We start from the raw sequence: 22500 nt of genomic DNA, 5'->3' as shown, positions 1-22500 counted from the left end.
AGACCAATGGGTCAGTGTCAGATGAGTTGTGTGTGGAATTGTGAATGCTATCGACGTGAACACGCTAGATAACAGTCTTAGGTATTGGTGCGGCCATCTGTTCCTGTCTAGCTTTACATGTATATGTCGTCTACCAACCTAAACTTGCGTCCTTCTTACACAAACCCTGGTTCATAACAGGACCATGTTTCCCTTGCTTGCTCTTAGTGCACAACTGGGGTTGTATAGCTGCTTGGACTTGTTGATCATGGTTTTGGAAAATGTTTTGCTGTTTATTTTCCCCCTCACGTTTGCTTGCACGGACAGATAGAGTTGGGAGAATATGTTGCGGTGTTTGTGGATTGTTTGTCGTGTGTTTTTGGAGGTACCTTGTTCTTGCTGCTTTCGCAGGACTGCAGGCTGGCCAGGATCTGGCTCTCCACTGCCTGGACCCAGGCGTCCCTTTCTTCATAAGAGGTCGCCTCAAAGTGCCAGGTCTGCCCCGTCAGCGAAACGATGATAAACTCAAAGTTTTCTTCTTGCTCTGGAAACAGAAGAGAAGCAGGCCGTGAGTGAGCTGGGCATCCCTTACTCTCTGTTTTCTCCAACATACGCTTGTTTTTTTCCTATGAAGTGTGTTGTTCGGAATAACACTGGTTATAAACAAACAATTGCTATTTAAACATTTCAATTCAAAACTAAACGACCATAGACCTAAAACAAGTCTTTTCGATACTACACTAAATCCAAATAATGCACCAAAGCACCATTACAGAAAATTGCTGAACCACTTTATGAATATGTCCCACTAACAGTGACTATCTTCATTCTGGAATGTCCACTTGAAAATGTGCTGCACTCAAGGTGAAATGGATGTATTCTTACTAGGTCATTGTGCAGCTGCAGCCAAGAGTTGCTGTACTATAGTGGATAAAAGACCGTAAAGCTCAAACAGTCTGTTTTTGGGAATCTCATTAAAAGTGCATTGAAAGGTAACTACAGTGAGTGGTGTTTTATATGCTTTTTCATATTGCACTGCCTTGAGTCCAGCACCTACACACTGTGATGTGTGCACCGGTTTGACCATTTTGTGAACGCAAGACCTCAAATCAGCACACAAATGCTTTTAAGTCCCTTCACAAAATCTTCCAAAAACCAATTTTCCAAAATGCCGGTGTGTTCCTTTAAATGATTTCATCTCTTGTGGTGTGAGCTCCTGCAATGCAGCCCAAAAAGCCTTGCTCCAGCCTCACAAGCACCATTGCCCTGCTGAGCACCTGTTAGCTGCAGGACATGTCCCACCACTCCAACACACTCTGCCCCTGAGACCCCAACCATAACCCCTGAAATCCCAACCCTATCTTTGGCTCTACTGATCAGGATGCCTCAGTAATTCACAGCGGCTCTAGGGAGGGTCAATCGGACATAGTCAGACCACTTTTGGGGGTGAACTGACAACCCCCACGCCACAGGTTAATGGACCAATCAGGAGTCAATTAGAGGAAAGAATGACTCTTGGAGGTGGGGAGAGTTGATTCCGGAACTCTGGAATTACCGAGACAGGAAGGGGAGGGGTCGTGGAGGTTCAGGGTCACATTTGTAAATTATTACGAACAAAAGGGGGTTAGATCGGCTGGGTGGGTGGGGATTGGGGGTTGGGGGGCTACCCCACCACAGATGACTCAGGGGCAGCAGGAACTAAACTGTTGAGGCCCCGTGTGTGCTGTGTGCTGTGTGCGTTGTGTGCGCTGTGTGCAGTGCCCACGGTGGGGGGGGGGGACCTTCAAAGCAGGAGCCCCCTGAAACTCAACCTCTCTGACCAGGGGGAAGATCAGACACTCTCTGGGCTCTGTTTATAATTTACTCAGTGGTGCAGGGTGGCTGGGCAATTACATAATGAAGACGCAATCAGACCCCCCCGAGCTTCCCGTGCAGAAAAAGGGGCTCTGTGCCACAGCGACTGGAGCACAGGTGTGCTGGTGTGCTGTAAGGTTGGCCGGGAGGGAAGCTGTGTCAACTTTCATGAAGTGAAGCAGGGTGGTTCAAAAGATTGTGAGATTGTGAGCATTAACGCTAAGAGATACATCAGATTTGCGTAATCAGAGTAATTTCATGTATACACAGGTGAGGCGTTTAATTCCTTGTGCTCTAGTTAGGGGATTTCCTATAGCGACCAATCAACAACCAAACTCATTTTAACATCAAAAACAAAAAAGTACAAACAAAGCATCAAAAACATCATCAACAGACAGTATTGTTACTGATAGCAAACTACCACCACATACTCTTCAGAAACCAAGTCCATACTGAAGACTTACGGTCTCTTCATATTTAAAAATGCACGGCCATTATAGAGTCGAATTCACCTTCTCTCTGATGTTTTAAAGTGTCTTGTGAAAGAAGAGGGGAGAGGTGCCCTGGTCTGATGAAGCAGCTCCCACAAGTTAAACCAGTGGTTAACACACACACACACACACACACACACACCATTTCCTTTTCCTCAGCAGATCATTTGGCTAATTGGGATCCTCTATGATGAGCTGTGCTGTGGGTCGCCCTGGGCGATCAGCCCCCTCCTCAGACTGCCATGAAAGACCCCTGTGTTTAAATCTATGAATCTAAACCTATGGTTTAAGCACAGCTTCTGAAATGGGCAATGATGAGCTTCAGTGAGCTACTCAAAACTTCAAAGTTTCAAATCTGAAGAATGGCCTTCACTGTCTCCTCATGAAGAGCAGCGAGCAGATGTCTTTAGTACATCACATCCTTGTGTTACAAATGCATTCTTACACCAGCTTAAAATTAAGCATGTACTTAGGGGGTCATTCTATAATTCGAGGTACATTTCACATCAACAATATAAACACTTTGTTATTTTCAAAAAAAATATGTTTTGAAAAATAATGCAAATTATGACAATATTTCACAATTAACAATGGTTGATATATATTTTAGACCTAATTTATGACCCAATTTTAATGACTCCCATCAATCTTTTTGTGTTTTAATTAATCCATTAACTCTTATAATTATATATGTTATGTCTATTTTTTGTATTATGTGAAATTTCAGTATTGAAAAAAATATTCCTTTTATTTGTCTCAATGTTTTTGTCAACTCTGTTATCCCTTATAAAACTGTATAAAATCCACAAAGATTTTTAATATAAAGCATAATGCCTGCTCTGAGAGATGTCACTTCCTCTGGTAGGATATTTTGAATAGGCAGTGAGGAATGCTCTATCTTCTCTCATTAATTTGCACAAAATGTTGAGGATACACCAACAGTAGATTAATTATTTGTCAACTCTGTTATTGTGATACTGGAGTGAATTTCTCGCTCATTAAAAAAAAAAAACAGTAATATGATTAAAATCCATTAAATTCTGGTTTCATACATGCCATGTGGCAGCTAGTTTGAGGTTAGCATGTAGAGTATTCCCACAAAATGATGGGGAATGTCAACTCTGTTATTGTCACTGCGGTCACTGGATTTCACAGATAAATGATAACAGAGTTGACAGACAGAGCTGTCAAACTTGAGCTGTTATTCTACACTTGAAATGTACCCCGAATTATAGAATGACCCTTTTACTGCTGTTCTATAGCCCCTTAAAAAGCTTTATTTCTAATACTGACGTATGGCAGAGTGTTCCTGGGAGTCAATATAAAGACAGTTCCAATGACTGAATGCTTTGTGATATTTTGTTTACAGCAAATCTGAAGGCATTCCTGGAACTCTATGGATTCACTCTACAGAGGCACTTGCTAACACGCTCCAAACCAATGCCCACATGACCCAACCTAGGCTTAGGTACAATGGAAATTAAAATAGCAGTTAATCCAATGGATCTCAACTGTGTGTGTAAAAAAAAGAAAGCAAGCAGAAAACAGGAGTAGATCGGTATCGAATTAGTGTTTTCCCTGCAGTGCTTCTATAGGTTGTACGCGTGAGGAGTCACTGGAGCGTCCCATCTGAGATAGGGGCCCACCCCTCTCCACACACACACACACACACACACACACACACACACACACACACACACACACACACACACACACACACACAGAGCCCCCGGGGGTCAGGAGCAGTGTTCTCATCATAATTAAATTCCCTCGGCTTTTTCTTTTTTGGAGGGTGGAGGGGGAATGGAGGGTGGTTATTTGATAATTATGGAGACCAACAGTCCAGAAAGGCGGTGATGCCAGGGTATAAATTAAAGCAGTCTCTCTCTCTCCCTCCCTCCCTCCCTCTCTCTCTTTCTCTCTCCCTCTCTTTAAATATCCCTCTCCCTCTCTCTCTTTCTCTCTCCCTCTCTCTACTCCTCCCTCTCTGTACAGGCCAGCGTGGCGAGTAATGAATGGGAAATAAGAAAGCATTGCGGTGCAAGAGTGCACTGCAGGCCTGGGTGATGGGGTGATGGTGTGACCTCCTTCATCTTCCATCAGCACAAACGCAAGACTGGTCCTATAGTGTGCTGCCCAGACGGGGATTATTTTGAAGCTTGATCGAGGAGTTCAAAGTCCATTCACCACACCAAACTCACAAACCCTGTGTATCAACTTTATAAGCAAGGCAAGGCAAGTTTATTTACACAGCGTATTTCATACACATGGGTAATTCAATGTGCTTCGAATCATCTTCAAACAGTATCAGCTTTGCCATCGGTCTCAGAGTTGACAGTTCTCTGTGCAACCTCCACCCCTTAAAACTCACAGGAGTTCAAAGTTCATTTGTGTGATCTGATCTCTATTTTGTTACATTTTTTGTCAAGACCATAGCCAGGACTGAGCCTGCAAGGTCTTGTGGAATATGGCTAATTCGGTTAGAGTTTAGTGATTATCCCACCCTGAGCAGACACCAGGAGACCCAGACTCTATATGTGGCTGCTAATTCGTGTCCTTTAAAATGTGTGTTCTGAGTGTTTCAATCTGTATTTGACACAAGTGACATTTATGATTTTAGGGGCACACACTCAGTCATGATTGCATGCACCCGAACGCTACCAACTCACTCTCTTCATTCTCCTCTTCATAATTACAAACACACACACACACACACACACACACACAGGCTTCTCGCCATCTGGCCAACACTCAGTGTGATATCAGAGGCAATTTGTGAACTCTGACACAAGCAACCTTTAACAGCAAGAAACACACACACACACCGCACACACACACACACACACACACACACACACACACACACACACGCACACACGCTCAGGGGGGGCATGCAGAGAATGTGTGTCTGTGTGTGTGTGTGTGTGTGTGTGTGTGTGTGTGTGTGTGTGTGTGTGTGTGTGTGTGTGTGTGTGTGTGTGTGTGTGTGTGTTCAATATGTAGCGTGTATGAGTAATGAGGGGGGTGCTACTGTGAGTGGTGCTGAGAGGCCAGGGAACACAAATTAACAGCCTTAAATGTCAAAGCACACAATATTGCTCAGGGACACAGGTCATTACTCAGCATATTATTTGCACCCTTTTACAACATTAATAACCTGGAAAATAATACATGAATTGCTTACATCCATTAAAAGAAATGCGCATTTATATCAAACAAGTCAATAACAGCGAGGGGGAGGGAGAAAGACGTCGCGAGAGGGGAGGGTGATGTTGCGTGATGTTCTCAGTTTCATTTCCCAGAACACAAGAGACTATTATGCCACGCATGGAAGAGACTCACAGCTCACAACTCAAGCCAGAGATCACAGTTTCACACCAAAATAGGACACACACACACACACACGCACGCACGCACGCACACACTTCCAAACAAAGGAGATTATTACACCACTCATAGGACCAATCACAGGTCAGTCAGCATTCACAATTTCACACCAAAACATACAGTTTAGACGCATAACATAAAACAACACACACACACACAAACAAGCTCACAAACCACACGCCACCGTCATGGCACATGTCACAAGCAAGCATCCAGGCAAACAGATCTGAGTGTGTAAGTAAGGTGTGTGTTTCATACACTCCAGAGAAAATGTGGGGTTGGACAAGTCAGAGAGGAGAAGGAAGGAGGGAGGGAGGGAGCGAGGGATGGGGGTGGAGAGAGGGAGCGAGGGATGGGGGTGGGCAGGACGTTGGAGTTCATAGTTCAGACAATGACATTCAGTGGCAGCATGTGCTCATTCAGATCCACAGAAAGATAGCAAGAACACTCAGGCACTGCACCAGCAAGACACCCCCCCCACACACACACACACACACACTGTACACACACACACACAGGTCTCCTTCTCCCAGAGCAAGGCACGTCTGCAGTCTGGGGTTTGAGTGGGATTGGGGGTGAATTAGTTACCTTCTGCGTTGAAACTGTTGTTGTAAATGTTGCGCAGACTACCAACGCGATTTAGTTTCCACACTTTACGCTTGGCTGCGTCCCGCCAGCAGAGAAAGAAAGGAGCAGAACAGACCAAAGAAACAAGATGACAGACGGGAGGAAGAGCAGCGACAAAAACAAACAGGACAAATACAAACAGAAAAAAATGAGCAGAAAGAAAGACAGTGAGTTAAAGATTGAAAGAAAGCGAAAAGGAGAATTTAGGATCGATTAAGAACAGGAAGACAGTGAAAAGGAGAATTTAGGATCGATTAAGAACAGGAAGACAGTGAAAAGGAGAATTTAGGATTGTTTAAGAGCAGCAAGGTAGTGAAAAGGAGAATTTAGGATCGTTTAAGAGCAGCAAGGAAGCATTTAGAAGCAGAGAAATGGGAGAGAACAGAGGTTGGGAGCTTGCTTGAGGTGCAAGAGGTGCAAGCGCAAAAGAATAGAAGCAAAGCGGAAGAAACGTCTTTCATTGTGTGCATGTCAGTGTATGTAGCCGTTTTCAATGACTTCAGTAATTTCAATAATCAGATTCAGAATCATTTTTATAATCATAATGTTTCATAATGTGTTGACAATTGTATGTGCGTGAGTGTTCACAAGCACCTATCCAGGGGAGGCCAAGGTCTCATCGAATCGGTTCGGCAGTTTTATTCCGATCAAGGTGTTTATAATGTGTCATTTTTATTCTGATTCTTATGTTTAAGCCACTTTTACCCAACTTCACAGGGAAAAAATATCCCATTGAATATATATGGAATATAAAGGCAGCCTTGACAACATAAAACCAATGGTTTTACCCCACAAAGGATGAACCTGCTAATTTGGCAATAGGTTTCCACGATTAAACATTGGTGTGTGTGTGAGCGTGTGTGTCTGTGTGAGTTTTTTGACTTACTGTGTGTGTGTGTGTGTGTGTGTCGTGTCTCACGTCTGTAAATGTTATGTCTGTCTCACCCTTCCTCTGAATAATTCAGTCGTCTGACGAATGCCAATCAGTCAAAGACTTTAATCCATTGAAAGACGTTGGGGTAAAGGAGCTTGTCCCACACACACACACATCAGTTAAAATGGTCTTCATGACACACACACACACACACCAGTCTTCATGACGGCACAGCTGTCCATACGTCTCCTCGGGTCTCTGTGAGTTTCCCAGCGCCACACTATAAGGTGCGCTCACAATGTAGCCCCTGTGGCAGAGCCACACACACACACAGATACACAGACAGACACACGCTCACAATGTAGCCCCTGTGGCAGAGCCACACACACACACACACACACACACAGACACACGCTCACAATGTAGCCCCTGTGGCAGAGCCACACACCTGGCCTTTGCCATCCTCTGGAATGTTCTTTCTCCATCTGGACGACCGCTCATTCACAGCTGACTCCTCAAGCATCTCTCTCTCCCTCTTTCTTTTCCTATCTTGCCCCCCCACCTTCCCTCTCTTTCCCTCCTTCTACCCCCCCTCTCTCTCTCTCAAGCATCTCTTTCTCTCTCTCTTTCCCACTTCCACTCCCCCCCACCTTCCCTCTCTTTCCCTCCTTCTACCCCCCTCTCTCTCTCTCAAGCATCTCTTTCTCTCTCTCTTTCCCACTTCCACTCCCTCCCGCCTCCCCCTCTCTTTCCCTTTCTCTCTCTCTCTCTCTCTCTCTCTCTCTCTCTCTCTCTCTTCTTCTCCCCCACCTGTCCTTCACATAGGAAGCTTCTGGCGTGCTCTCTTTCATGTTGCCGAGTGCGATCGCATTTCAAAGCTGCTGTGGTCTGTGCTCTGCTCTCCTAGTGCTCAGACAGCGTAATGAGATAATGAGGGGCTGAGAGCTCTCCAGCGGGGCTGTAATGACCCACCCACCACCCCACCACCCCCACCACACTCTGATCAGCAGAGTGAGACATTCAGGTGCTCTGGGGTGGGGTGGAAGGGGTGGGCAGTAAGAAAGAAACTAGTAGTTAATTAGTAAGAAACTAACGCAGCAACACACCAACACGCTCGTGAACGTGTGCGCATGGGAATGCCAGCTCTGATCTCACCGCCCACAAACACATACCTTTACAGTGGTCTCGAACATACTCAAATAACCCCACACACGCACACATATGCAGAGAATGCCAGGACAGTCAGGCAGAATGAATGGGGTTTCTTTTTGTAACCTTAACCAAATGTTCTTGACCCTAGACCAGAAAAATCAACCATTTTCTGCATCTTCTGTTTACATATGCTTGAATAGAGCTGAAATGACGATGAAACATCCAACATGAGTCTGAGAAAACAAGGAAATACAAGAAATAACGTCTTTGAACCTGAAGCACAGAAACTGAGGCTAAGGTGAGTTGTGCTCAAGACACATTAACAGCTATAACACATTTCACATTGTTGTCATCTTTCGGCTCAAGTGTGTGTGTGTGTGTGTGTGTGTGTGTGTGTGTGTGTGTGTGGATGCGTGTGTTGGGGTGAGCTGTCTGTGTGTGAGCGGTGTGTGTGTGTGTGGTTGTGTCTATCGGTGTGTGCGGTGTGTGTGTGTGTGTGTTTGTGTCTATCTGTGTGTGTGTGTGTTGGGGTGAGCTGTGTGTGTGTGTGTGTGTGTGTGTGTTGGGGCGAGCTGTGTGTGTGTGTGTGTGTGTGTGTGTGTGTGTGTGTGTGTGTGTGTGTGTGTGGGGGAGGGTCCTCATGAATAACGGGTGGTCTGACAGCGCTGATTCCTCATGCAGCCAGCGGCGTGACAGCCGTCCGCAGCCCGTGCACAAGTGCTTAATGGCTAAATTGGGAGACTGTTACTAATCGCTTATTGAATAATGAAAGTGACACAGCTGATAAAAGATTTCAATACTGTGGAGGATTTATAATATTTCACTTAAGAGTAACCCAGCCACTGGGAGGGGGACGACCACCTCACTGAGGGAAGGGGAGAGGGGGAGAGAGAGATGGGGAGGGGGACGACCACCGCACTGAGGGAAGGGGAGAGGGGGAGAGAGAGATGGGGGGGGGAAGGAGGTTAAGAGACAAAGACCGAGAGCAAGAGAGAGGTGAAGAGACGAAGAGGCACAGAGAGAGAGAGAGAGAGAGAGAGAGAGAGAGAGCGAAGGAAAGAGGAAGAGACAAAGAGAAAGAAAGAAAGAGAGAGAAAGATGTGGAGAAACAAAGACAGAGAGAGAAAAAAAGATATATAGAGAAAGAAGGAAAGAGAGAGAGAGAGAAGAGGGAAGGGAAAAAGAAATGAAAGTAAACAGCATATTAAAGAGAGACCATCTGGGAGCCACACCAGGGCTGGGAAAATACTTAAATGTTGGCTGAGAGATTTCAGACACAAAATCACGATCCACTATTCAGAATCTGGTGAATTTGACCACTTATTTGTCAGTAGCTGGTAGACGTTGATGAGCCACACACACACACACACACACACACGCAGTAGAGTCCAACACTGGGACCTTCGCCTCAGCGTGGACCCTGGTGACATGTTATTGGCCCTCTTTGGGAAGCAGATCAATAAAGGCATTCACCCTGGCGGTCATCCCATAATAATCCCCAGAGGAAAGCCCACCCACTAAAATCCAGGGTAATTAATGAGACCGGTCAGACCCCGACATGCAATCCATATGGGACACATACCTTAATATATAATCAAACTGCAGAATTCTGACAAGCAGTTTTGGAACTCAGGAGATAAAAAGGGCTTGAAGAAGCTCTCCCCCATCACCAAAGGTTTGAGAGTGCCTGTCTGTATATAGGGCAGTGGCTCAGAACAAAGGTAAATTGACGGCGAAGGTGTTATGAAGCTTGTAATGTGAAACAAGAGAGCACATACCCTTCTCTTCTTTTATGTGCGTGCAATAATCCAGTCTGACACCGTTAGCTTAGCATAATGCACTAGAAGTGGGTTACACCAGTTAGCCAGTACACCAGCTAGCCAGTAGTTAGCTGAAAGGGAGCTATAGGCTAATTGGTGTAATCCACTTCCACCAACTCTGCGGTAGAAGGCAAAATAAGCTAATTTCTCCAAAAAGTTGGTGTGTTCCTTTAAATGTGTGTTGACTGTTTACAGTGTGGCATCCTGCTTTTGTGGTAGTGGGGAGAGAGACTGTAATCTTGGTGTAATTGGATGCTGTAGAAGACCTCTGTAACAGCATGGAGGTCTTGCCTAACACATTATAAGCAGCATTAACACAATGACAATTCTGATGCGGTGAGATTGGATGCTGTAGAAGACGTCTGTAACAGCATGGAGGTCTTGCCTAACACATTATAAGCAGCATTAACACAATAACGTCTTGCCTAACACATTATAAACAGCATTAACACAATAACAATTCTGATGCGGTGAGATTCCTGATAGGGGTGATGCGATAGACGTACCCAGAGACACATCCTCTTTTGATGCAGAACTGTACAAAAATGTGTGTGTGTGTGTGTGTGTGTGTGTGTGTGTGTGTGTGTGTGTGTGTGTGTGTGCACAGTGTGTTTATGCACTTCTGCTTGTGACTGGGTATAATTCTAAGATAATAACACACCTGATACTCCTAACCTGATGAAGCACAATCCACAGAACACAAAGTGAGGATGAGGAGTGAGAATGGGGACATGGAGAGACTCCATCCTTCAGACTGTCTGAGGTGTGTGTGTGTGTGTGTGCTGGTGTGTATGGGTGTGTCTGTGTTGATGTGTGTGTTGGTGAGTGCGTGTCGGTGTGTGTGTGTGTGTGTGTGTGCGTGTGTGCGTGTGTGTGCGTGTGTGCGTGTGTGTGCGTGTGTGTGTCTGAGGTCAGGAGCTCTGACGGGATGACTGCGTTTCCCAACCCTGCTCTTCAATACACCTCCTCGTGAGCTTCTTATTCATTTCAGTTTTATCCAAAGTTGGGTCAGTTTCCCAAGAGCTGAAGCAGAAGTGCCTTGCTCAAGGGCACAACGGTGGCAGCCGGGAATTGAACCCACAACTTTTCTGGCTACTGCCCAGCTCCTTAGCCACTATGCTGCCACTGCAGCTTCAGCTGCCTCTTCTGCACCCACTCATCTCTCTCCACCCCAACAAGGATTAGAGACGCATCACACACGGTGAAAATCCCTATTAGAAAGAAATTGGGGCAAAAATAATTTGAAAAGTAAAGTCCATGACTGAAATAGTTGAAAATATACTTCTAAGTGTGCTCGGAAATAGAGCCCTTTGTATAACAGAAACTTAAAAGCGTCAATCGGAACCAAAAACGGTGACCTATAGGCAGCCATCCCTTTAATTTAAATACAGGATGGTAGCATTTGATTCACTAAATTTCAGCCATCAGCATGGGCCCTTTATGTTGCAGGCCAGTTCAATTCAGATGATAATGAGCACTGTGCTCTACAAGAGTACAAGAGGCAAGAGTAGACAAAGAGTGAAAAGGTAAACTTCCTCAGGCCTCCAAGTCAAGCATTTAACTGTTCAGCAGGTACCGTCACACCAGTGTGATGAGGCGGTTGTAAAATGAACTTTCTAAAGAATATCTAGGCTCATCAAATTCAACATGGAATTCTAGAACCTTCAATTGTTGCGGAACGGAATCTTTTTGTTAGAATGTTCAAAATGGAACAGAATCTTTTGTTAGAATATTCAAAATGGAACGGAATCTTTTGTTAGAACGTTCCAAACTCTGAAGACTGTTGAAGACAGGAAGAAGAGGGATCCCCTGAGAGTGAGCGCGGGAGGCTGAGCAGGGCTGGGAAAGGGTGGGAGGATGGCGTTACCTTCAGCAGTACCAGAGAGGCCGTCAGCCTTGAAGTTGCTCGTGCTCTTCTTCCTGCGGTGCTTCTTGCGGTTGGCATGCGGCGACGGCGGAGGATCCATCTTAGGGCTGGTGCTGCTGGAGATGCTGGGACTGGAACACACCGAATCCCCGAGTCCTGTGTCTGACATGAGACGGAGACAAAGAGAAAAAAACAACACAAATAAGACCACCTGATGTTTAGTTCTGTGAAAGTTGGCCTGTGAGAAAGGAGAGTCTGCAAGAGGTTGCAATACTATAATGAGTGGCCAGTCATCAGCAGTGCTCCTTTCAGGTCTATTCAAATAGAGGAATGATTTATGTGCTTGCAAGAAAACAAACAATTGAAAGTCGGTCCTTCCCGGCAGTGAATGGTAACCTTTTGACAATCTAATTGTTCAAATATTGTACCTTTCAAAAGTATGCAATATACGTTTAATAGCTCAGTGCACAGGTGGGGAAATATCGGTCATATATTATATATTAAATATACTTGCTGTTAGGGGAATTACAAACATGAAAATATAAAACATAGGTATCCACACACAGCCATTATCACCTCAGAGTCGTCTATGAAAGTTCAAGCTAAACTACTTAAAGTATTTATTTGGTATTTAGCAGACACATTTTTCCAAAGCAACACAGACTCACAACAGCAAGATTGGGAATCAAACCCAGGCGGCCCATTAACATAACTGCCGCTCCACCATGCCTGCACTGTGTGGAAAGTGTTATGAAAAACACCACATTCAAAATGATGAGTATTTCACATCCATGTCACTAACAGCTGAACTGAACAGACTTTCATTGTGAAAATACAATAACGGGCAATTCAACCAGTTCAATTCAACACACAGAATTCGAGAAAACCTTCATATCCTGCTAAAGTAGAGGAATTGGGACAAGCACTGCTTTGTTCATCAGGTCAAAACCCAGATAGCGGGCTCTGCTCGGCTCTTCTCTAAAACCAGAGGTTCATCTACAGTTGATATTTGCAGAGAAGCCAGCAGTTGAAGAAAAGTTAAATATTACAGGTTGTTCAACGGCTGTAAAAAAAACAATAAAAAAAACCCAGCAGCAGCAGCATAGAGCATTGTGCTGTGGAGCAGGCGGCCATCTGAAGCAGAGGTGTCCATTTTTAGAATGGAGCCCTTTGCGGAGCCGTGGCTACAGCGGCATTGGCGACGGCCGGCCGATTCAGCAGCGGAAGCTGATCCACTACGCGACTGAGCGTGTGTGGCTACAAGAGGCAGCGGCGTTGGCGACGGCGGGCCGATTCCACAGCGGAGGCTGATCAACTGCGCGACTGAGCGCTGGCATTTGGCCCCAGCTCCTCGGGCACTGGCTATCAAGAGGCAACTTCACTTTTCATACAGCGAGCTGACAGCTGTGACTAGCGGCAGAATAAAATAACATTCAGCTCACATTAATATCAAGACAAGCGGCAGGCAGGCCTGGCTGATGCGTGGGGGTGGGGGCTGCTGGGGGTTGGCACTGGCCTTCGCAGCATTTGCGCGGCAAAGGAACGGCAGACAGCCCCAAGGACAGCCATAACTTATTTTACAATCGTTTAGCCTCAGCTCAAGTGGAAAACGTGACAACTTATCTCTGCTGACAAGATGCCATCTCAAACCGCACAATTAACCACCCCAGATTAACCAACGTCACACACACACACAGATGCACGCACGCGGGCACACACACACACACAAACACACACACAGATGCACGCACGCGGGCACACACACACACACACACACACACACACACACACAGATGCCGCACGCGGGCACACACACACACACACACACACACACCTCCATCCTTCTCTCTCAACCTTTTCTGCTATTCTGCAAATTATCATCCCTCTCTCTCACTCTCTTTCCAACCTTTCTTCACTTACTATACCTCACCTCTTCTCATCTCCCTCCCCCTCTCTGTTTTTTCACTTTCTTACTACACCTCTTATCTCTCTCCCTCTCTTTCTTCACTCTCTTACTACACCTCTCATCTCTCTCTCTCTCCCTCCCTCCCTCTCTTTCTTTCTACACCTCTTCTCATCCCCATTCATCTCTACAGCTCCATTCACTTCTGTGCTCTGTGGAAACCCCATCTGTCCTGCTGCTTATAGGTCTGTTCCCCCGCTAATCATTTTCCCCTCAGCGCAGGAGAGTGTGTGTGTGTGTGTGTGTGTGTGTGTGTGTGTGTGAGAGGGGGGGTGGGGGATCAGCGTGGAGGAGTGAAGAGATGTGGATGAGATGTAGAAAAATAGCCAAGTATTGGCAGAGGACAAACGAGTTAAGATTCCAGACAACTAATCAAAAACATTTAACAGGAACACACACATACACTGAAACACACACACACACACACACACACACACACACACACACACACACACACACAGAGCAGAGAAAAAAAGGGCACAGGGCAATGCTGGCTTGAACAGAACAAAGCAAAGAGCCACAACACACACAGAGAACCTCATGGAAGGAACAGCACACCAAGAGACACTGGGGAGACCAGAACACATGGACAGACAGGACAGGACAGGACAGGGCAGGACAGAGCAGGACAGAGCAGGATAGGATAGAGCAGGACAGAACAGGATAGAGCAGGACAGAGCAGGACAGAGCAGGACAGAGCAGGATAGGATAGAGCAGGACAGAGCAGGATAGAGCAGGACAGGGCAGGATAGAACAGGATAGAGCAGGATAGAGCAGGACAGGGCAGGATAGAGCAGGACAGGATGGAGCAGGACAGAGCAGGACAGAGCAGGACAGGGCAGGATAGAACAGGATAGAGCAGGACAGGGTAGAGCAGGACAGAGCAGGATAGAGCAGGATAGAGCAGGACAGGATAGAGCAGGACAGAGCAGGACAGGGCAGGACAGGGCAGGATAGAGCAGGATAGAGCAGGATAGAGCAGGATAATGCCGGACAGGGCAGGATAGAGCAGGACAGACAGGACAGGATAGAGCAGGACAGGACAGAGCAGGATAGAGCAGGACAGGGCAGGACAGGATAGACGAGTGACAAGAGTCTGAAGATCCCTGCACATAGACGCCCAAACGAGTACGGCACATGCTGTTTTCGATGTTCAATTCAATCAGATTGCATTGTTCTCAATATAACCCCGCACACCCCCACCCTACGCACACCCCCACCCTACGCACACCCCCACCCAACCCCGCACACCCCCACTCTACGCACACCCCCACCCAACCCCGCACACCCCCACCCTACGCACACCCCCACCCAACCCCGCACACCCCCACCCAACCCCTTGTGCCGCCACTGCCATGTAGATTGCCATGAAGTTCTAATTGTGTTGGCGCCACTCAATAAAATCCGTTGTGTTTATGGAATGCTCGTCATTTCAACATTCCACCGCTGGTGTTTTGCGTGGGTGAGTGACAGAAAGCATCGTCGGCGCACTCGTGTCTCGGTGCCTGCCTGCGTGTACGGTGCGCTCGACTCTGGCAGCCAAGACCGGTGGGTGGGCAGAGGGCTGATGGATGGATGGACCCACACAGACATGGCAGACAGCGCTCGCTCGCTCGCTCGCTCTGTGAGGGGGAAAAATGGCGAGGAGGAGACGAGTTAAGGGTGCCCTCCAGACAGACCGAGAACATGAAAATAGGACCATTACTCAACTGGTTGGTAGAGGAGCAGAGCAAAGGAAGGGGGTGGGGGGCTGCAGTGGGGTGTGGGGGGGGTGGTGGTGGTGGTGGGGGCTGCAGTGGGAATGTAGGTGGTGGTGGTGGGGGCTGCAGTGGGAGTGTGGGGGTGGTGGGGGCTGCAGTGGGAGTGTAGGGGTGGGGGTTGGCTGCAGTGGGAGTGTAGGGGGTGGTGGTGGGGGTGGGGGGGCTGCAGTGGGAGTGTAGGGGGTGGTTGGGGGTCCATGAACCATCCGGCCCCAAAGCCCAAAGCTAGATGCCCTGAGAGGGGAATGGCATTCGCCTCGTCATCTCGTCATGTCGTCCCCTGTAGCTTCACTGCCCAGAGACTCCAATTAAACCCACTTGCTCATTACTCTCCTGCTATCAGTTGGCCGTAATCAGGGAAGAAAGGGCAACAACATAAAACTAGGTGGGGGCACAACAAGGCTGAGCATATTATTTTTATGCTGCTTCAGTGTGTGCTTCAGGCCATAAGAGGACAGTGTATGTGTGTGTGTGTGTGTGTGTGTGTGTGTGTGTGTGTGTGTGTGTGTGTGTGTGTATTTCTTCACTCCCTCAATTCTCTGCAAAACAATGGCGCATTGTAACATCAGATAAATACAGTATATGATTTTCTTAAAACAGACAAGAACCTCAAAATATTCAGACTATTACTATGGGTGTAATTACATGTTTTGGCTGTGTTACATGGACGTTTTATCAGTAAGATCCAATTAGAAACCCAGCAATGACAGAATTCGGCTTAATAAAGACAGGACCACTAGTGCAGTTGTAATTGCTTGTAATTGTAAAGTCTCCTTTGCAATGCAGTTTGCATGTTATTCCTCTTTTAGTAAGTCGTTTTGGATAAGAGCAGAGCTTGAATAATTGTAATTTAATTAAATAAATTACTTATCTGGCATCGGGTTACTACGGATGATTTGTTCAGATTAAAAGTTTCATATCTGGTGTGTAGACGCCACAGGTGCCCCTTGCACCGGAGAGGAAATGAAACATATTATTTACACAGCTACTTCCTGTTGTCTTTCACTAATGTAATGAGCATCCGAAAATAACAGAATATGAGACCGGGCAACAGATTTCCTTTCCTTGTTTATGCAAATGAAAAGCTATGGTCCAGCAAAGTTCTAAGGTCAAGCCACACAAAAATAAATCAGTCATTAGCCAAGTTATTAGTGAGAAAAAAAACAAAAACAGGAAACTGTTGCTGCTTCCTCTGGTCAGAGAGAGAGAAAGAAAAAAAGAGAGAGAGCGAGAGAGAGAAAGAGCGAGAAAGAAAGAGAGAAAGCAAGTGAGAGAGCAAGAGAGAGAGAGAGAGAGAGAGAGAAAGAGAGTGAGAGAGAGCAAGAGAGAGAGAGAGAGAGACAGAGAGAGAGAGAGAGAGAGAGAGACAGGGACAGAGAGAGAGAGAGAGAGAAAGAGACAGGGACAGAGAGAGAGAGAGAGACTACACTAATCAAAGGAACAGGTGTCCCTTAACACGCCCTTATGGGAGGACGCAGGGGTGAAGCAGAGCTTAATGGAGATGGAGAGATGAGGACTGCGCGACCCAGGGGAGGGTGACCTGCAGCTGCCACGTCAATACCTGGCCACCGCTAACACCGCTGCTGAACTGCCCACCGCTAATTACTGCAGTCCAGCATTGTTTTCCCTGTGTGTGCGTGTGTTTGTTTGTGTGTGTTTGTTTGTGTGTGTCTGTGTGTGTCTATGAGAGTGGACTTTTGTGTCTGTGCTTGTATCTTTCTTTTTGGGAGGGCTGCCTGCCTGAGCTCCAGGGGTCGAGGTGACGGGCAAATCAGCACCAGGACTTCAGTCGGCCAGTCGGCTATCACAACTATCACAACCCATCGAGCGATAGCGGCGGACAAGGACATCATTAGGCGCCCGCCGCAGAAAGGTTATTTTTAAAAGGGGGCTGAAGCGGGCAGAGTGATGATGCGCTCAGACAACTTCAACAACACCCCGCACCTCCCCAAGTCCATTAGCTCTCCTTAAGCGTGCGACATCAGCCTTGAGGAGGGCGCGCGCGCGCGCACACACACACACACACACACACACACACACACACACACACACACACACACACACTCTCTCATACACACACACACACACTCACTCACACACACACACTCTCTCATACACACACACACACGTCCGCAGAAACGCGCGCACACACACACACATGCGCACACTCACTTAGTTAGAATATGGTCTATTCTGTTCTGTTGCAGCCTTAGACCCGGATCACATCGGGTCTGTTCCTTTCAGATTGGCCTTAATCTTACGAAATTACATGCCGCTATCACATCTGGTGTAGCCAGTTGCATTGATTACAGTGGAAGCTAATTGTTGCACACTCCATGAACAGAGCGCTTCAGTTAGGTGCCTGATGTAGATGTAGCCTCCCTAATTCTCCCTCATCAATCTACACTCAATATCCCATTCAGTGGTACAGTAAAAGCAAAACCGAACTTTTTGATTTTTGCTAATTTATTGACTTAATACATACACTGAACACTTTCTGAATGGCCAATCTCACAGGGATGAGATTGAGTTTAAGATTCTTTTAAGTTGTTTTGAGTTAATCTCAGACTTCATACATGTTAATAAGCATGTGAATATCAAAAAATACATAATATGTAATGTGATGCATTCCAAAGATGGAAAAACAATCTGCTTGTTGGATACTGTGTGTAAGTGTGTGTGTGTGTGTGTGTTAGGGCTTTGACTCGAACCAGCTATGAGAATATAATTGATTATTTTAAAAATTAAAGATATTGAGCAATTTTAGGGATCTCTTAATATTGAACCTGTAGCCTATGGAGATCATTTCTATAAATGTATTTGGTTGTAAACGTTGTTTTCAATTCAGATTCGAGGTTTTTGCCTGGTGAAGTAAAATCATGAGCTCATTAGCAAGGCTATTATTGGTCATCTGGGCTCCTGTAGGTGACGTTAGCATCCTGGCTGGTTCGCGCTTAGTGAGCTCACACATAATAGACACTTTTATTTTAAACTTAACCTTCCTCTGATTTTAATCACCTCAGTTATCAATCAAAGCAAACAGGGAAAATAAATGGCAACACAATATGCTGAGGAAATCAATTCAAAAGTGGAAGAAGTTTTTTTCACATACAAGGCATTTCAGGCCACAGATATAACCTAGGGGACACAATGAAAATAAATGCTCCCCTGAATGTCAACATTATTTCTTTGCATTGATGTGCGACTTTAGAGTTGACGAACTCCGGTGATATGCAAATTCCTTGCTGCAGACATTGCAGAGGGCTTTATTTTAATCAACACTTTATTTTGATCAACATCAGGCTGTTTTTTAAAAGTAAATGTTCCAATCAATGATCTAGGCAGCACATTTTCTTCTCTCTCCTTCATTTTACAGTCTAATGGTTACTGACTAGAATGGCTCGGGGTCAAAGGTCACACGGAATCGATTAATCTGCGTAATTTTTTTTAATCAGTTATGTTTTTCTCAAATTAATTAATCGAAATTAATCAGTTATTTTGACAGCCCTAATTGTAAACAAAGTAATGTTAGCTTAATTTGCTAGTTTATCATAGTCTGGTTAGACTGTTCAGTTTCCCTACGTGTGTTTAAGTTTCAAATGAATACTTTTTCTCCTTGGGACAGGCCCGTTTGAGTCTTGGAAAATACTTTTCCATTTGCATCGGGATTGAGATGATTAGAACTTAGCAGTCAATTTGAATGCAACAGTTTTGAAGAAATTCGTGCAGCATGCTAATGATGCTAACCGGATTTAATAGCAATTTAGCCAGTCGTCTTGCACGATTAATGTTTGGATTACATGTGCATACTGAGGAGGGATGCGCCTGTTGAGAGGGAGAGAGTGCACAGGGCAAGGAGAGTCTGTGTTGAGGTAGGCCTACTTCTATCGCTTACTCTGGTAGAGTTTGACATACTACAATGCAAGATATATTTAGCCTATTTATTTATGGACAACGTCCATAAGGCAGGAGGTGTGTGTTGCTTTTAATTATGAATGTTCTATCGAACGTATTTTTATTGATATCGATTACATGTCAATTGCGATACATATCACTATCGTTTTAATTTTAACACACGCATAAATACTCAGCCTTTCGTGCACGTAGTCTATTGACATTGACTGATACACTGCCCTCTGGTGGACAGAACATATAGAACTTAAGTTTGATACCAATATCGGTCTTCCTGAAGACATTTAATGGTTAAAAATATTATTAATACATATTCGAATATATTTGAATTTTAATATTAATAATCAAACGAACTTCGAATATGATTTTTGGGCAAAAGTCAAAGCCCTAGTGTGTGTGTGTGTGTGGCAGCCTGCTGCTTATACTCCTGTGGGGAGCACATTAAACATTTCACAGCTCTAATTTGTGGCTCACAACACAGAGGGGGTGTCACTCAAGTGGATCATCACGCTGACACAGTTGCAGACAGCTGTCAGTCTAATTAAAGCGGTCACTATGTGTGTGTGTGTGTGTGTGTTTGTATTCCCCTCTTTAGCTAACCACTTACACTGTGTGTCTGTGTGTGTGTGTAACAAAGCTTAAATGTGCTCTGCTTTTCAAACTCTTTCTCTCTTTCCTATCGTCCAGGTGTTACCTCGTGACTGATGTGACATGAGACTAATGTACAACATCATCATCACCATCATCATGGCTTTATAAAGCGCTTCATCAACAACATCAACAACAACATCATGGCTTTATAAAGCGCTTCATCAACAACATCAACAACAACATCATGGCTTTATAAAGCGCTTCATCAACAACATCAAGGCTTTATAAAGCGCTTCATCAACAACATCAACAACAACAACATCATGGCTTTATAAAGCGCTTCATCAACAACATCATGGCTTTATAAAGCGCTTCATCAACAACATCAACAACAACATCATGGCTTTATAAAGCGCTTCATCAAGGCACCCTAAGTGCTTCATCTAGGCACCCTAAGCGCTTCACAGTGAAGGGGGAACCTCACTAACCACCACTAATGTGGAGCCTGGCTGATGCACGGCCGGAGCACTCGCCACACACCAGCTGGAGTAGACAATTATAGATAGCACTTCTACTAAAGATTAAGAAAGTGGTTCTCTTTGCAACAGACACTCTACGTAAGACTGATTCAAGGGCCCTAGGCTCTGAACGACCTTCCATGGCTCACTCCAGTAGAAGTGAATGTGGAATGTAGCAGCAGAGGTCCAGCTGAGGGATTGTGTGTGTGTGTGTGTGTGTGTGTGTGTGTGTGTGTGTTATTGAAAGTTTGCAGTGTGACCACGCGAGCAGGTACATGTGGTTGCTTTTGTACTCAGAGGTACGTCTAGAGTCAAGACAATAGGATGTACAGCATGAGACAGATGGTGCAACAACCTGTTTTTCTTCCCTTACGACAGTTGTTTATAGCGATACACAAACTAACACATACACGAATTTATCGCTTTGGAAAAATAAAATCCCATAACCATAACATACTAACCCATCGTTAGAGCTAAATCAGCACCACACAGTCTAGATTGAGTGGGTGTCTGTGTGTGGATCAATAGATAAAAACAAATGTTGATGGGCAACGTTACATATGGCACAGACTAGGGGACGGCATGTGTGTATGTGTGTGTGCGTGCGTGCGCACGTGTGTGTGTACCTGTGCTGATGCCGGAGTTAGCGATGACCGTGGCCTCGCTCCACTGGTCAGCACTGGAGACGGAGTAAGAGCGTTGGTGCATGCCGTCCGGTCGGCTGTTAAAGGACACCAGACTGATGCCGCTGGCCATCTGAGACGCTGACGAGCTGCTGCTTACCGAGCCTAAAACAGAGAGGAGAGAGACCAGTTATTCTACTGCAGAGAGGAGAGAGACCAGTTATTCTACTGCAGAGATGAGAGAGACCAGTTATTTTACTGCAGAGATGAGAGAGACCAGATAGAGTTATTCTACTGCAGAGAGGAGAGAGACCAGTTATTCTACTGCAGAGAGGAGAGAGACCAGTTATTCTACTGCAGAGATGAGAGAGACCAGATAGAGTTATTCTACTGCAGAGAGGAGAGAGACCAGTTATTCTACTGCAGAGAGGAGAGAGACCAGTTATTCTACTGCAGAGAGGAGAGAGACCAGTTATTCTACTGCAGAGAGGAGAGAGACCAGTTATTTTACTGCAGAGAGGAGAGAGACCAGTTATTCTACTGCAGAGAGGAGAGAGACCAGAAAGTTATTCCTTTACTCTTTATAAAGGCTGGTTGAAAGCTAAGTCATTGTGTATGATTGTGATCATGTCAAAAGTAATAGTAATGGCTGTGAAAAGCTTAACTGGCAAAACCTTTCAACCAACGCAGTTTATGGCTGAAATTTCAGTTCAGTTGCTGCGTGAGAGACAAACAGCAAGACATTTGTTTCCGTCTCTCCACGTCTCCCTCTCTCCAACACGTTTTACACACACACACACACACACACACACACACACACACACACACAGAGAATGATTAAGACATGAACCTGAACACCCTATTCTTTCAGGTAGCCTAATAAAAAGCAGATTAATTATCAGTGGCTCATATACATAACAGTGACAGACAAAGGTCAGCGTCCCTCTCCGTGGTCCGCCTCTGGAAGCGCGGCTATTAGCATGTGATTAAAGCGATGTCAGTAGCCTGCCACATAATCACACTAATAAAGCCGGACTGGAGCTGGGCACACGCAGGGCACTGTCAACAACACAGAAGGACAA

The 22500-nt window shown here is 45.6% G+C and overlaps 1 protein-coding gene across 1 annotated transcript in view; it reads right to left on the bottom strand.

Annotated features, from left to right (window-relative positions):
- agap1 (ArfGAP with GTPase domain, ankyrin repeat and PH domain 1) overlaps positions 1–22500 on the bottom strand; it is a gene marked incomplete in the record, with an annotated part of 86190 nt that overhangs the window by 15681 nt on the left and 48009 nt on the right. The window contains 3 exon segments of the mRNA XM_048234661.1: positions 369–523; positions 12052–12213; positions 21422–21583. Of these exon segments, the coding sequence (XP_048090618.1) occupies positions 369–523; positions 12052–12213; positions 21422–21583 (479 nt within the window).

The sequence above is a fragment of the Alosa alosa genome, chromosome 23, assembly GCF_017589495.1.
Source record: "Alosa alosa isolate M-15738 ecotype Scorff River chromosome 23, AALO_Geno_1.1, whole genome shotgun sequence".
NCBI classification, from domain to species: Eukaryota; Metazoa; Chordata; class Actinopteri; order Clupeiformes; family Clupeidae; genus Alosa; species Alosa alosa.
This window is presented reverse-complemented; position numbering and strand designations above follow the sequence as displayed.